At 53.2% G+C, this 15054-nt stretch overlaps 1 protein-coding gene across 1 annotated transcript in view; it reads right to left on the bottom strand.

Annotated features, from left to right (window-relative positions):
- Positions 1-5285: 5285 nt before the first annotated feature.
- The window catches only part of FAT2 (FAT atypical cadherin 2), a 97124-nt gene continuing 87355 nt past the window's right edge, over positions 5286-15054 (bottom strand). Inside the window, exons 21-25 of the mRNA XM_004697097.2 lie at positions 13129-13274; positions 10856-11297; positions 9593-9716; positions 8167-8630; positions 5286-7214 (exon numbers count right to left, since the gene is read on the bottom strand). Coding sequence (XP_004697154.1) covers positions 6685-7214; positions 8167-8630; positions 9593-9716; positions 10856-11297; positions 13129-13274 — 1706 coding nt within the window. The 3' untranslated portion in view covers positions 5286-6684. The remainder of the gene's footprint in view (positions 7215-8166; positions 8631-9592; positions 9717-10855; positions 11298-13128; positions 13275-15054) is intronic.

Genomic DNA, 15054 nt, shown 5'->3' with positions numbered 1-15054 from the left:
AAACCATAATATTAAGGGGAGGAAATACTAAAGAACTAGAGGATAGTTATGTTTTGCATTAGTGCTATACTGAACCCCGTACATACCATCCCTTCTGGGTGGCTCTTCTATAACGGACTGTCCAATTATCTTTGGGTTTGGGGTCTCCATTTTGTCCCTGCTCCTTCACATTAATTTGATTGCTTGTTTTTGAACTTCTAATACCCATCCCTGTCAACACCTCATGATCACACAGGCTAGTGTGCTTCCTCCCTGTGGGCTTTCTTGCTTCCATGCTAGATGGCTGCTTGTTTAACTTCAAGCCCGGGACCCCAGAGACTATATCTTTTAGTAGCTGGGCACCATCACCATTACCATCACCACATTTGCTTATGCACCCATTTTGTCTTCAGTGATTGTGTTGGGAAGGTAAGTATCTTACATTGCCACATTGCAGAACAATCCGTTCTTGTCTGAGGTAAGATGTAAGTAGAGGCCCAAAGTCTGTCTGCTTCCTTCTTGTATATACATAGACAAATACGCCTATCTTTATGTATTTATATATTTACATATCTACATTTATACCTAAATATAGTTTTTGCTTTCTTCTTTCCTCTTTTTGTTTTTAATTTCCTCCTGCCCCACCCATTGTTCACCTCTCAGTAATTGCTCTCTTCCTCTCAGATACATTTCAATTGATCAAACACGACCAGGAACGCTACACCCTCCTCACCGTCAATTTTAGATCCTTTGCTGTTCCCCTGTACCTGTCGGAATTGGCTCACCACTCCCTTTCCCTGCTCCCATCTCAGAAGTGTAGGGCCCTTTGCTGTCCCCTTGGGATTGCTTACCTTCTTATCTTATATAGATAGAACCCACCCCCCAAAGGAGAAGAAGAAGAAAGACCATACCAATAGTTCCAAGCCTAACAGTTATCCTGAACCGGAGTCGATGGGTATCTCTGTTAAACAGTGGGCAGGACCTGTTACAATCCATCAATCCAATCCCCTTTTCTTTCAGGGGACCTGTTTCCCTAACAGCACTTCAACCCTTTTAGTCCTCAGCATCCAGGACCTATAGGCGATCCTCCTGCAAGTCCCCACTGATCTTCCTGCAGTCAGGGATGGAGCCGTCTAGTGCCCCCACGCCACAGCCCACTGGACCTTAGACTTTCAGAGTGGCCCCCTTGTGAATATTCCCCAACCGGTTCAGATGTGGTGCCCAGAGCTGGCCCCTGAGTCAGAAGTCTACAATCGGGATCCCTCAGGGACTTTGAGGCTTTGCTCCCATTGCTGGTCTGTTGCACTCCCCTCTTGGTTTGCCCATGTGGGTGGGTCAGACCAGCCGCTCTCCCCAAACTGTATCTTCAGTGCTGTCCTCTGTAGCGCTCTCATCTAGGGAGGGGCCGTCATGTCTGGAGCTGAGGCCGGCCCTCAGTCCTCTCTGTGGGTGAGCTGCTCCGAGTAAGGCCTGCAATTCTTGATCTTCATCGGCAAGTGCCTCTGGTCCTCTTACTGACAGCAAACAAGGTTGTGTCATCTGCATATTGCAAGTTGTTAGTAAGCCTTCCTCTATTCCTAATACTGAATTATTCTTCATGTAATCCAGTTTCTCTGATGATTTGCTCAGCATACAAATTAAAAAATATATAGAAAGGATACAACCTAGGTGCATGCCTTTCCTAATTTTAAAGCATGCCATATGCCCTTATTCTGTCTGTACAACCACTTCTTAATCCATGTACAGGTTCCAGCTGAGCACCCTGAAGTGTTTTGGAGCTCCCACACCTTTCAAGAGTATCCACCCGGCCTCAGAGCCCTTCCATGCTGCACTATCACCCATTCATCCTGTAGGACAGCAAGGATGGGATGGCGTTTCTGTTCGGAGCCAGGTGTGGGATCTTGGGTTTCACTCCCAGCCCACCACTGCACACACTATGTGTTTGCCTCACTCTCTCCTTACTGTCTTTTAGAGCCTCCACAGTACTTGTTCCACAAGAGAGCAGTTTTCCCCCACAGCCTTGGACTCGGTCTTCTATATACTCACGTTTGGGGGTTCTAGCCATGACTCCAGTCCTCTCTCTAACATGGAAGGGTCTCCCTCCAGAGCTCTGCTCTGATTTTGAAAGGATGTATTTATCCTGCCTCTAACACTTTACAAGGAGCCCTGGTGGCGTAGTGAGTTATGTGTTGCACTGCTAATGGCCAGGTGATCCATTTGACTGCACAAGCCTTTCTGGCCCCCCCCTAAAGATGTATAGACTTGGAGACCCAAAGGAGCAGTTCTACTCTGTCCCTTGGGGTCCTGGTGAGGTTGCTGTGGGTTGGCATGAACTCCATGGCGGGGAGGTTATAAGGCCTTACGAGAGTCCTGGTGGTGCAGTGAGCTGGGTGTTGGGCTAACTAGTCAACATGTTGGCAGCCAAGTCCCCCAGCTGCTCAGAAGGAGAGAGAGAAGGCTGTGTGCTCCTCTAAAGACTTACAGTCTTGGAAACCCAAGTAGGATCACTAGGAGTGGAGCGGACTTGATGCCAGTGGGTTTGATAAGGTCCTGGAGGAGCATTTGGCTGCTAATGGAAAAGATGATTCACTCCCTCCCAGCAGCCCCTTGGGAGAAAGGCCTGGGGATCTGTTCCCGTAAAGACGAGCGGAGAAAATGTTATGGAGACATTCTACTCTGTCCATGGGGGTCACTACGAGTCCATATCAACTCAGCGACACCTGAGAGACAGCACCCATGTGACAACAAAGCTCACGAGCCTCCCCCCGGCCTCCACCGCCAAATGAGGAAGCAAGTGGACCATTGTCTTTCCCTTTGCCTCGGTGAGTGCTGCTTCCCTTCTCCTCCTGCCGGGACTGCCTTCCCTCCCTCCTGCCCTCCATTCCCCAAAGACCACGGCCGTCTGCGCTCTCATCCTCCTCGGTCCCTTTAATTTTAACCATAGTCCAGGTTGCCTTGTCCCTCCGAATTCACTGTCCCCATAACTGCAGACATTACCAGCCTGCCAAGGTTGAAGAGATACCCACACCAGAAAGTTGGACACTCTGGTTCTAGGAATGCCCCTCATTTGCCGTCTGCTGACTTCAAACCCAGACACTGTGTTAGATGAAGCCCTCAAAGTCACGCTAGCCTCCTGATTTTCGTTTGTGTCTCTATTTCCTTAAGTTTGTTTATTTTTGTGCGTTTGTTGTTAACATGGGGTGGTGCTGTTGGGTAAGTGCCAGGCTGGGTGTCAGCCCTGCATTTGGGTCTTAACCTCTGTGATAGTCTATGTGTGTGACCACAAATCCCTTCTCTGGAGTAGGGGACATCAGGAACTAGGGGAATGGGCTACACCAGTGTTTCCCAAAGAGGATTTGGCCACCCCATTCCCCGGGCAATCATTTTAATCCGATAGCTGGGCGTTTTCAGGTGTGTTAGAGGACATGCTGTTGCAGTTAGCTTCCTGCAGGTGGCGCTGACAGATGACGACCGTATAAATAACGAGTGGCTGGCCCTAACTAACTTCAAGGTTGGTGGTTCAAACCCAGCAGCTGTGGGAGAAAGTTGAGGCTGTCTGCCCTCATAAAACTTCACAAAGCCGCAGAAGCCCTCTATCGTGCTGCTGAGTCAGAATGAACTCAATGGCAGTGGGTGGGGGTTCGTGAACCCAGCACAAGGCATAGAGCTGGAGTCAGAGGGGCCTGGGTTCAAATCCTGGTCTGGCACTCATGCACTGGGCACATCCATTGCCTTCGCTGAGTTGCTAACATACGATACTTAATTTCTCCGTGCCTTGATTCTCCCTGTGTAAAACGGAGATCAAAGACCCTATCTTGTAGGACTCTGGTGAAGATTAAATGAAGTAAGATGTCAGGGCTTTGCAGAGAGCCCAGCATATGGTAAGAGCTCTGTAACAAGTGGTGGATGGTAATGAGGAGGATGGTATCATGAGGAATAGTGGGGGGAGAAATGCCTGCCCTGGTGATCAGGAGACCTGATTCTATCTTTCTCTCTCTTATATTGTGTCCGATTCTGCACATTCAGAACCAGAAATCCTGATGACCTAGGATGGGAGCAGTTAGCTGAAAGTCCTTGTGGTATTCCCCCCACGCCACCCCCACCCCCCCACCCCCGTCACCCCTCAGTAGGCTGGGTCTTGATCTTAGAGAGCCCTCTGGTGGTCATCCCTGAAACTGCAGGCCAGTAGAACAAAGGAGGGAGCGGGTGTGGAGAGATTCTCCCACATTCAGGAAAATAAAGGGCGCAGGGAGACTGCCAGGCTGGGTGTCAGCCTTGCATTTGTGTCTTAACCTCTGTGATAGTCTATGTGTGTGACCACAAATCCCTTCTCTGGAGTAGGGGACATCAGGAACTAGGGGAATGGGCTAGACCAGTGTTTCCCAAAGAGGATTTGGCCACCCCATTCCCCGGGCAGTCATTTTAATCCGATAGTTGGGCGTTTTCAGGTGTTAGAGGACATGCTGTTGCAGTTAGCTCCCTGCAGGTGGCGCTGACCGATGACGACCGTATGAATAACGAGTGGCTGGCCCTGCACCATCATCACGGCCCATTGGTAAGTGTGGGTCCCTTGTGGCTTCGACATCAGTCCATCTCGCTGAGAGGCCCCCACTTCTTGCTGACTGCCGTGAACTCCTCACGGTCATTGAAATGCACAGCTACCGACTCACAGCGACCCCACAGCACAGGGAATAACGGCCCCTGTGGTTTCTGAGACTGTAAATCTTTGTGGGAGCAGAAAGCCTCAACGTTCTCCTATGGATCGGCCTGTGGTTTAGAACGGTAGACCTTGTGGTTAGCAGCCCACTACACCACTGCTCACTCCACCTCGAAAGCCTCCATGAATCGGAGCCAACTCAATGGCAGGAAGGTGCTTTGCTGCCCTTGCATTGTCAGGGGCTAAGGGTGCTGCTGCGTCAAGCCCCACTCAGGCAGCAACCCTGCAGGACAGAGAGCACCTGGCTCCCCGCCTCCCCCCAGGCTCTCACCGTTGGGCATCTGTACAGAAGCTCACTGCCTCATTTGTCTCCTGCGGAGCCACTGGTGGGTTCAAACCGCTGGCCTTTTGGTTCACGGCAAAGCACTTTAACCGGCGCACTACCAGCGCAGGGGCTCAGACACCTGCCACATGGCCAGTGTCGCCGAAGCACTGCCAGGTTAGGGCTTTCCTGTTTTCTGTGATCTCCAGCGTTCCTTCCGACTTCCAGATTCCCGAGTCTTTGCTTGAAGGTGTCCCTAGACTTTGCTCCCCTCCCTTGGGCCCAACCCCCTGCCCTCCCAAAACACAGGCTAAGTGACAATGAAAATAACAGTAAAAAATATATTTTATTGTTAAAAAAAAAAGACAGCCAACGCATCGAGGCATTCCATCACTCACGCTCATGGACACACACACACAGCCGTGACCCATTCATCCACTAGGTCTCCCACCCACACCCAGTCACTCTGTCTGTCTGTCTGTCTGTGGACGGAAGTCCTGTTGCTCTTCCTTCTGGCTCTGGCTCCAGAAACAGCACACGTGAAACGGAAGTGGACCGGAGGAGGGAAGGATGGCGGGGAGGGAGAGATGAGGCGACGCAAGCGGGCGGGTGGAGGGGCTCTGGTCCCCACCACTCCTGGCTACATACAGTCCACACAGGTGCACACATTTACTGTACACACATGCGCACGTATGTAGACGCCTGCCCACACTGACCCTCCATGCATAGGGCTGAGTCACTGCAGGTAACGCTTGGTTTGGCAGCCATCTGGGGTGGAGGGATGGGCGAGGGCAGGGTGGTCCACTGGACACGTGAGTATCCAGCTCTTGGCCTCGCCCCTGCCCCGAGTGGGAAGTCGGGGAGTTCCTTGTGTCTAGGGAAGAAATGTCCCTCCAGGGAAACTCATCCAGACAACAAGGCTGAAAAGTGCCTCTCAGTTTCGGAGGAAGAACTAGTTCCTTCTTGCCTTTGGCCCACAGTGCCTGGGAAACTCGTGCCGAAGAGCCCAGAGTCCCACGAGGTCTGATTCTTCCACAGAGAAGGCCCTGGCGGGGCGCCGGCCATCAATGAACAGCCATGTGACTTGCACAGGTCATGCAGGCTCCCTGCAATCTGGGGGGGTCGCTGCGGGCCGCTGGGACGCTTCACGGGGGGCCTCTGGCCTCTGGTTCTTCCTCGTATCTCAGTGTCCCGCCTGCTCCTGACGTGGAGCAGGCACTTGAACGTGACCATGCACAGACGTCACGTTGCATGGACTACGTTTGGTACCCACTTACCGTGGATCACCTCTCAGATCCTAGAGGACCCCTGCGCCCCTCAAAGGACAGAAGACCGCAGAGCACACCTCTCATAGCTGGTGTGGTGGTCGTATGTCAGACACAGCCTAAGCCTGCCTCAGGACACATCCCCCAAGAGCTGGCCCAGCCCCAGGGGCTCGGCCCGCTGTCCCTGGGGACTGAGAGATGGCCATCAATCCCATGACCGAGACCCACGCAGCTTTCCCGGGGCTGCTGCTGCTCGGTGCATCCTCCCCTCCTGGGGACCCTCGTGCTGTCTGTGAAGCTGTCTGTCAGCTTCCCGACACCTTCAGGACTGGCTGGGGACCCGGAGAGCACATATCAAGGCTGGCAGCCTGCACTGAGTCTGGGGGCTTCCCTCCCTCTCTCCCAGTGCTGCGGCACCCAAGGCCGTGGAGGCTCCCCGCCTACAGCGGAGAACCCGGGAGCTAGAACATGACCTCTTCACAGCTCCCGTAATCGCTCTCCACCATATCAGAGCCCTCGTAGTGCGGGGGTGCCCGGGGCTGGCCGTGGCCAGCGAGAGGCCCACCCGCCAGCTCGCAGTCCGCATAAGAGGGCCCAGCACGGCTGAGCCGCATGCTCACCCCCTTGTAGCCCGCTTCGGCCAGGCTGTGCCCTCCCCCTTCCTGCCGGAACTGGGAGTGGTAGTAGCTGATGGCTGTGTACTCATTGAGACAGGGGTCCAGCAGGTGCTCCTGGGGGCTGGGAGCCCGCGGGGGCATCAGATCTTCCAGGTTCTGGTTGCTGTAACGGGGCGGGAGGGGGGCCCGCTTGTTTTCCAGCCCCAGAGGAAAGGGGAAGCCCCCATAGAGGGCAGTGGGCTCTGGCATCGTGGTCTGGGACGCGTGGAAATGAGGGGCTGGCCCCAGGCTCTGGGTCATCTCCGAGTGGGGGTGCTCCCAGCGTTCTGTCCTGGAGGAAGTCGGGGGCCAAACCGCAGTTCCGCCGGGGTACTCTGAAAGAGACCGCATTAGGGTAAGCCTCGCGTTTCCCTGGTGAGGTCTCTACTGATACCGGTTTCCCAGCGGGGCAAGGGGACAGTCAAAGGAGTGGGGAGGCAGAGGCGCCCGTCCCTGTGTATGGCCTCAGGTGGCCCAGCTGGGTGATTCAAGGCCAGAGGTCTAGCTCCAAGCCGTCTTGCTAATCTGTGACTCGGATCCATGTGCCAGTGATCAAGGGACGGATGTAAGTGGCAGTCGATTCCCACTGCTGGCGGTGGGAGCGCCCTCCAGAGAGGAAGGGGTCAGACACACAGTCATCAATAGGAGGTGGATGGAGTCTATACAGAGGGGTTCGGAGGCCACCAGGCCTGGAAGTCAGAAGACCAAGAGGCCTTGGTCCTAGCTCTGCCCTGCGACCCAATCGTTGGCTGTGCTGCACCATTTGTTTCACGGTTATGGGCCCTGTTACACTCGCCCTCTCTCTAAAGAAAAGTGTGAAAACACCCAGTTGACCTGTGGACAAATCAGCCAGAAAAGATAGTGCTTTACAAATTCACTTCTGTCGGAGTCAAAGATGGGAATGAAGCAAAATGCCCAGTGGTCAGTCTCTTTTCTTCCTTCCCAGAAAAGCATGGATGGAAGCCCCATCTTCACTCCAGATCCCACCCACCCACACCAGGGTCCATAGGTTTGTTTCGTCCCTAGGCACGAGCCCTGTGGGATGGCCTGGAATCTAGAGGACAGGGCCACGGTGAGGCTGGAAGGAGCCCAGAGGCTGAGGCCAGAGTCCTGGTGGTTAACCCAACCATTCAAGCACTGTGGTTTTGAACATGCCCCATCCTATCTCATCCCCAGGGGCCAGACAGGATGGTGGGCGAAAGCCTCTGAGCCTCAGATAATGGAGCATTTGGGTCTCCATGTCCCCCTCCATCAACCCCGAGGCTAAGGGATTCTGACCATACTGACCTATTTCCTCACCTGACCAGGTGCTCTTGATGATGGCTTCATTGTCTGAGCTAGAAGGGGCCGTAGCAGGTGGGAGTCTAGGAGGCACGCTGCAGACCATTGGCCGCTGCTTAGCGCTGGGTCCAAAGGTAACAAGTTCATTTGGGACTGAAGTCTTGCTGGGCTCTGTGGGGTTCAGGTTGTTGCAGGAGCTAGTGCTCAGGGGGTCAAGCTCCAAGGCCGGCATGGTTTGGGTATCAACACCAATGCTCCTGGCCAGCAGGTCTGGGTCCTCTATGGCCACAGGCTTGTGGGACTTGCAACGGCGGCAGTAGAGAAGGAGCCCAACGGTGACCACAATGGAAAAGATGACCAGTACTGCCACAATGATGATCAGTAGCTCCTGCTGCCCCCAGGCCCCCTTTGTTATCTCAGGAGTGACCAGGCAGTGTCCTTCCAAGCAACCTCTGGCTTCCATTTCGCACCTGAAGACAAGAAGGAGACATCAGAGACCGAGTCATGGTACTGCCCAGTCATGTCCTCCTTTGCAAAGACCTATGCCACCGAGACCCCTGCCCTCCAGTTTTCTCCTCTCCACGTTCCAAGAGAAAAGGATAATGATTACAAAAACCAGTGACATATCAACTTCAGCACACTCTCCAACCCTGAGCCCAGATGAGGTCGATGGTGCCCAGCGACTTCTACCAACTGCTCTGAATAGGATCACATTAGAAGATCTTTGGTAGCATGAGAGAAAACCATGGAAAAGAAATCAAACTCATAGAAGAGATCAAGGTTATTAGACAGAGATTTGTGGGACCCCCAAGACTAAGGCCCTTACCCTTCAGGTCTGGAACAAAAGTCACCTCAGGCTTAGAATAACCAGCTATTTAAGATCAAAGGGAAGCATCTACCCAAGGAAAAAATTTAGAGGTTAGCCTAGAAGGAGAACTGCCAAGCGGAAAAATGGGGCGGGGGGATAAGCAAGGGTGCACTGAGGGGACTGCAGTGGGTGAGCGGATCAGAGTGCTATCCATTGTGGAATGTAAAGCTCTACTCTGCTCACCAACCTTCATCTAAGTCACACGAAGAAGTTAACTGCAAGAACAGAATTAACCAAAGGGGAAACAAGCATGCCAGGGTCCAGGTACCCAGGAATGGCACCTAGCATGATTGGTACCCACTAGTCTTCATAAATAGATTACGGGAACCCGACATGGCCCCACACTGATCCGTTGCCTCACATTGGATAACGTTCTCAGAGAAAAGGTCTGAGCTCTGTGGCAGTCCAGGTGTAGCATTCCAGAAGCCATCTCTCGAGCCCAGGTTGCTGGAGCACCATCCTCTGGTCTCCATTGGCGTTACCGACCAAAGCACACCAGCCATTCCTTAATGGTGCCAAACCCTGGGCAAGGAGCCGATGGTAAGTGGCCTCTCCTCTGCTCACCTGTGTCCACTACCAGGGGAAGGGCAGCTGCAGGAAGCGCCTTCTGAGGATGTGGATGTGCAGTTCTCCCTTCGTCGTTCACAGTGCTTCCCAGTGAACTGTGCGGGGCACTCACAGACATAGCCTAAGAGGAAGAGATGGAAGGTGAGAAGACACAGGCTGGGCAGGTAGGAAACCCCAGACTGAAGGGCCCTTCTGGCATCATGGGGTGTGTGTGTGTGTGTGTGTGTGTGTAGAAATCCTCACTCATGCTCATAAGGGGACAGGTAGGAAGATGTTCACTCCATCACATTGGTGTTGGAGGTGGGAGTTCAAAGCCTGGGGATTCTTTGGTAGAACGGAGAAGAAAAATGTGGGAGTAGACAAGGCATGGAGCACGGATGAAACTCGGTGAGTACAGCTTTCATGGCAGGGTGAATGCGTGCTAAAAAGAAGTGGTTGAGTGCGTGTATAAAATAGAATATGCCCAATGCTGGTGGTGGTAGGTGCTGCTGAGTGGATTTTGGCTCACTGACCCGGTAAGAGACTAGGACTGCCCATGTCACTGCTAGGCATGCCACATGATCGCTGAGTTGGCATGGACGCCATGGCAGTGGGTTTAGTTTGGTTTGGTTTAATCTTTATGGGAGCAGATCACCAGGTGAAGTGCTGCTAGATGAGTTTCAACTGCCTACCCTTCAGCTCCCAGCTGGAGCTTAACCTCTGCATGGCCAACTTGAACATGAAGTCGATCCTTGAGCAAGTGCTAAGATCCATGTCACAAGAACTCACTGAAAAACTGCCATCCTTTGCCTATGGGCTTGGAGTAGGGACTGGGATGGGGTGTAGATGAAAGGGGAATAGGAGGTTTCCCATGCAGCGATGAGGACAGCAAAGTGTGGGATGAACTCAGTTCTATGCCTGGGGCCCCCATTTGTGCCCCACCTCCACCCAAAATCTGACAGAAAATTCAGATGGAGAATTTTCAGCTGGCACCCCTGGTGGAGCCTTAGCAGATCCCAACCCTTTATCAACAAGATGGTAAGGGGCAGGGGACCAGAGATTTTGGAGTCAGGAGTCCTCAGAACAAGCCGAATGACCTTGGACACTGCCTGGGCCTCACTCACACAGCCCAGCATCCTGGGCACCTAAATGGAGCTCTGTGGCTCTCCCCTCCCCTGTTCTCATGGGGCGAGTGCAGGAGCATGCGTTGTAAACTCTGCAGGGCTGTCCAAGACAGAGTCCCTAGAGGAGCCTCTAGGCCCCGCCCCGCCCCGCCCTTACCGGCTTTGTGGGTCTGGAAGCACTTCCCACCGTGGAGGCACGGGTCCTGGCTGCAGTCATCCCTGAGTGGGCAGCACTGGGTGAGGGCCTGCACCTCCAGCACTCGGGCCACCTTCCTGCCGTGGACCAGCAGCTCCAGAGCCTCTCTGTTGATCACAATGGCATCCAGGCAGCCCTCAAAGCCCTGGGAGACGTTTGGGGAAGAAAGCGAGGGAACCAGGCCACCGAGCAAGAGGTCTCTTCTAGGCCCCAGGCCCTGGCAGTCCTCTGGGAGCTCCAGGGAGTCGCTGCCCGTGCCGTCCACCCACAGGCGAGCGGAGGTGGGCGTCTTCTCCAGCAGAACCGAGTGCCACACCTGGTCATTCACGTGGCTCCGGGAGGACAGGTTACCATGGAAACCACCTGGGCAGCGATACTCCAGCTGGAGCATTCCATCAACCAACTGAAAAGAAAAACCCACTTCTGAACAAACCGCGTGACTCTCCGACTTGTGTTTATTGTCAGACAATGGAAGTTCTAAGAAGGATTTTTGTGTTTTTTGATGCTGAGACCCAAGCACCTAGAACAAAGCTGGCATCATCGAGGTGCTCAATGCATGTATTTCAGTCAACAAATACATATATATATATATATGTATTTCAGTCAACAAATACATATATATATATATACACACACATAAATATAAAATACAAATGTATATATACGCATACATATAAATATGTAACCATATGTGTAGTGGCTCTTCTCTCTCCAGCCTTCATGACGTGTGTGAAGATACATGCTCTGCAAACTCTCCATTTGTTGACTGAATTAAATTCTAACCAGCTGTCAAAGTCGCCTTTCTCCTGGCTAAAATGAGAGATTGGCATCCGTGGTTGCCTGGTCTTCAAACCAAGCAAGAAGACAACAGCTCTCTCTATGAGATATCCAAAGGCCTGAGACTGTGGGCAGGAAATTCCTTTTTCTTCCCTGCGACTCCGTGCTGGGTCTGTCATCGCCAGCACCCCGGCAGCCAGCCGGCACTCCCGCTTTGGGAGCACAGGTCGGCCAGCATGGTAGAGCCCGAGTGCGAAGCAGCCTCATCCATCTTGGCTTCTGTTTTCCGAGGCTCTCTTATGCCGGGGAGCAGCCTGGCCTGTGCCTGTCCACTCAACCTGTGTCTTCAGGTGGCGTGGCTGTGGTGGTCTAGGACAGGAACGTCCTGTCCCTTGGCTCAGTCATCACACCCAACATCCCCCGAAACCAAGCAGATTGCTTTGCCTGTCAGCCCTACTTAATTATCCACCAGGCAGCCCCCCCCTCCCACCCCAGCCCCATTATGGATGGAATCATGGGCCCCCAAATAGGTTTTAGAATCCTAACCTGGGGCTTCCATTTGGGAAGGTAGAGTGCTTCTGTGATCTTAATAGGGCCCTTATCTGGGTAGGGTATGTCCTAGACCGAACACGTCTGTGGTCTAAAAAGCAGAGCAGATGCCGAGACGCGCGCACACACGGGGTACAGCTAGAGGCTGACAAAGCTGGCTGAGTGGGGCAGTTAGATTTGATGTCAACTGGATAGTGCCTGGGTAGAGGTAGGGGTGGCACTCAACCTGTCAATCAAGTGGTAGCCTGATGACACCTTCTTAAGGTGGGGTGTGTGTGTGGAGCCTTTTGTATAAGAGGGAGAGAGACACTGGGAAATGCTCTCTCCGCCTGCTGGGTCTCTATGCCTGCATCCAGGGGCGGCCCCTTGTGGGCTGCCCGGCCCTGAGAGCTGTTGGAGCCCTGCCATGCTTCCACCGCACCCACCAGTCTGGTCTCCCTGCTTCCTGCTTCATCTTTCTGTGTGAAGCTAAGTGGGTCTGTCTGCGGAGGGCCCTGGCCAGCATCAGACCCATGGGCTTCAGTTGGACTGGGCTGGGATGCTTCCTTGAAGTCAGATCCCTTCTAGATAGAAAACTCTTTCTTATAGGAGTGTCACTGGCTCTGTTTCTTTAGACAGCCTGGCCGAACACAGGAAGCAACCAGGGATTGCTGCAAGAGACAAGAGTCTGTGGCCAGAACCAACCGAGAGGGAGACTTCCCCTAGAGCTCGGGCTCCAAATTCAGACTTCCAACCCTAGAACATAAATGTCTGCTCTTTAAAGCCACTCCCTGAGGTAGTTATCTCACAGCTGACCTGGGAAGCAAAGACTCCTCTGACCCACCTACCCACCCACCCACGCACGCACACATGCACCCCCTCGGAGCCTGGCAGCCCACAAGGACTCGCTCAGGCCAGCAGAACCTTACCCTCAGGGAGACGGACACACTCCTATTGGCGAGCAGCATGGTGGCCTGTGGCTGCAGGGTTTTCAGACGGAAGTGGACGTGCCAGTTCTGGGTCTCAGGGAGGAGGTACCGCACGTAGCTCTGACCGCTGAACTGCACTGCAGTCCCTGCAAAAGCAGCAACAGGTGTCACCTCTGTGTCAATTGGTCCCTGCAGAGTACACGGAGCCAGCTTCATAGTATGGCTCACACGTCATAGACACAGAGCCTCGGCTAGGGGATTTCTTGTCTAGGGTGACACGGCTAGATGGGGGCCACTACTCTGGACCCTGTCCTGTGGCCACCAGGACCTTTGCATGGGACCCGAGACTGGGTCCGGAACTAGGAGCACAAACAATGCAACACATGGGAATCGAGTCAGAAATGCCATCAAGCATATCCAAGTTGGAACAGCAAGTGTGGAGAGCCAAGTTTTTACCTTACATGGCTTCTAAGTTATTTCTGGCATCATTTGAAGAAGAAAGAGGTAGTGTTGGAGAAGAGTTTACATATGTGCATGTTTTGAAGCAAGTGAACGTAACTGGGTAGACCCATAAAGGACAAGCCCAGCAGGGATGAAGGTGAGCGGAAGGCCGCGTTTTCCTTTTGCCAATGCTCTCGAGCTCATCCAGGGCAGTGATCTTAAGGTCTGGGTCATGGGGCTGAGCCTTCTCAGACACCATGCTCCAGAGCAGTGTGGGGAAGAGCTCAGGCTGTAGGGTGGAGTCTGCCAGGATTGAGCCAGCTCTTCATTAAAGGCAGGAGCCCTGATGGCGTAGTGGTTATGCTCTGGGCTGCTCACCAAAAGGTCAGCAGTTCAAAACCACCAGCCACTCTGAGGAAGAAAGAGACGGTCTTCTACTCCGATAGAGAGTTACAGCCTCAGAAACCCACCGGGGCAGTTCTACCCTGTCCTGTAGGGTCACTCTGAGTCAGAATCAACATGACGGCAGAGAGTGTGGTTTTATTAAAGACTGTAGCATTTCAGTCAACCCAACGCCATCGCTACACTTCAATGTCAGGACAGAACTGTGTCCCCTCCAAAAGGCATGTTGTAGACCCTAAATCCTTTCATTATGATCCCACGTGGGAATGGGTCTGCTCTGTTATCTTCAGTGGACAGGATAAGTGTGGGGGATGAGTGCGGGCTGGTGTAGAAAACAGAGGCCCAGGGCCTGGCAGGTGGGATGGCAACCTCGGCTAGCAAGTGAATGGCGGCCACCACTGGTTGGTGGTAATTATGGACCAGGCATGGGTGGTGGTGGTGCTGGGTGCTGTCAAGTTGATGTTGACTCTTAGGAACCCCAGGGGCGGAGTAGAGCTGTTCTTTAGGGTTTCTCGGCCACGCTGTGCTCCTCCAGCACACAGCAGAGCCACCAAGTGAGTGGGCCTTGAGCCACCTCCCTTTAAGTCAGCAGCTGGGCTCTTCACTGTTGAGCACCAGACTTCAGGTTTTCCTACCCAGGATGTCATTTACTTTCCCAAGAACAAACGAATCTGTCTTGGAGGAATCACAGCCAGCATGCTCCTTAGAAGTGAGGGCGGTGAGACTTGGTCTCATATACTTTCGACAAGCTGCCAGAGGAGACCAGTCCTTGGTGAAAGGCATCCTGCTTGGCAAAGTCGAGGGGCACTGAGAAAGAGGAAGGCTCTCGGGAGTTGGATTGACACAGTGGCTGCGTCAACGGGCTCACCCAGAAGAGCAATTGTGAGGCTGGCACAGCGCTGGGCAATGTTTCCTTCTGTTGTGCACAGAGCGTGGCCATGAGTCAGAACCGACTCAACAGCACTTGACAACAACAACCACAACAAGGACAACTGACTGACTGACTAACTAACTAACTAACTGACTGACTGACTGACTGACTGACTGACTGACTGACTAACTAACTAACTAACTAACTAACTA

The sequence above is a fragment of the Echinops telfairi genome, unplaced genomic scaffold, assembly GCF_000313985.2.
Source record: "Echinops telfairi isolate 266 unplaced genomic scaffold, ASM31398v2 ScPeMD7_7469;HRSCAF=8507_0, whole genome shotgun sequence".
Taxonomy (NCBI): domain Eukaryota; kingdom Metazoa; phylum Chordata; class Mammalia; order Afrosoricida; family Tenrecidae; genus Echinops; species Echinops telfairi.
Note: the sequence above shows the minus strand (reverse complement) of the source record. Positions and strands in the feature narration are given on the sequence as shown.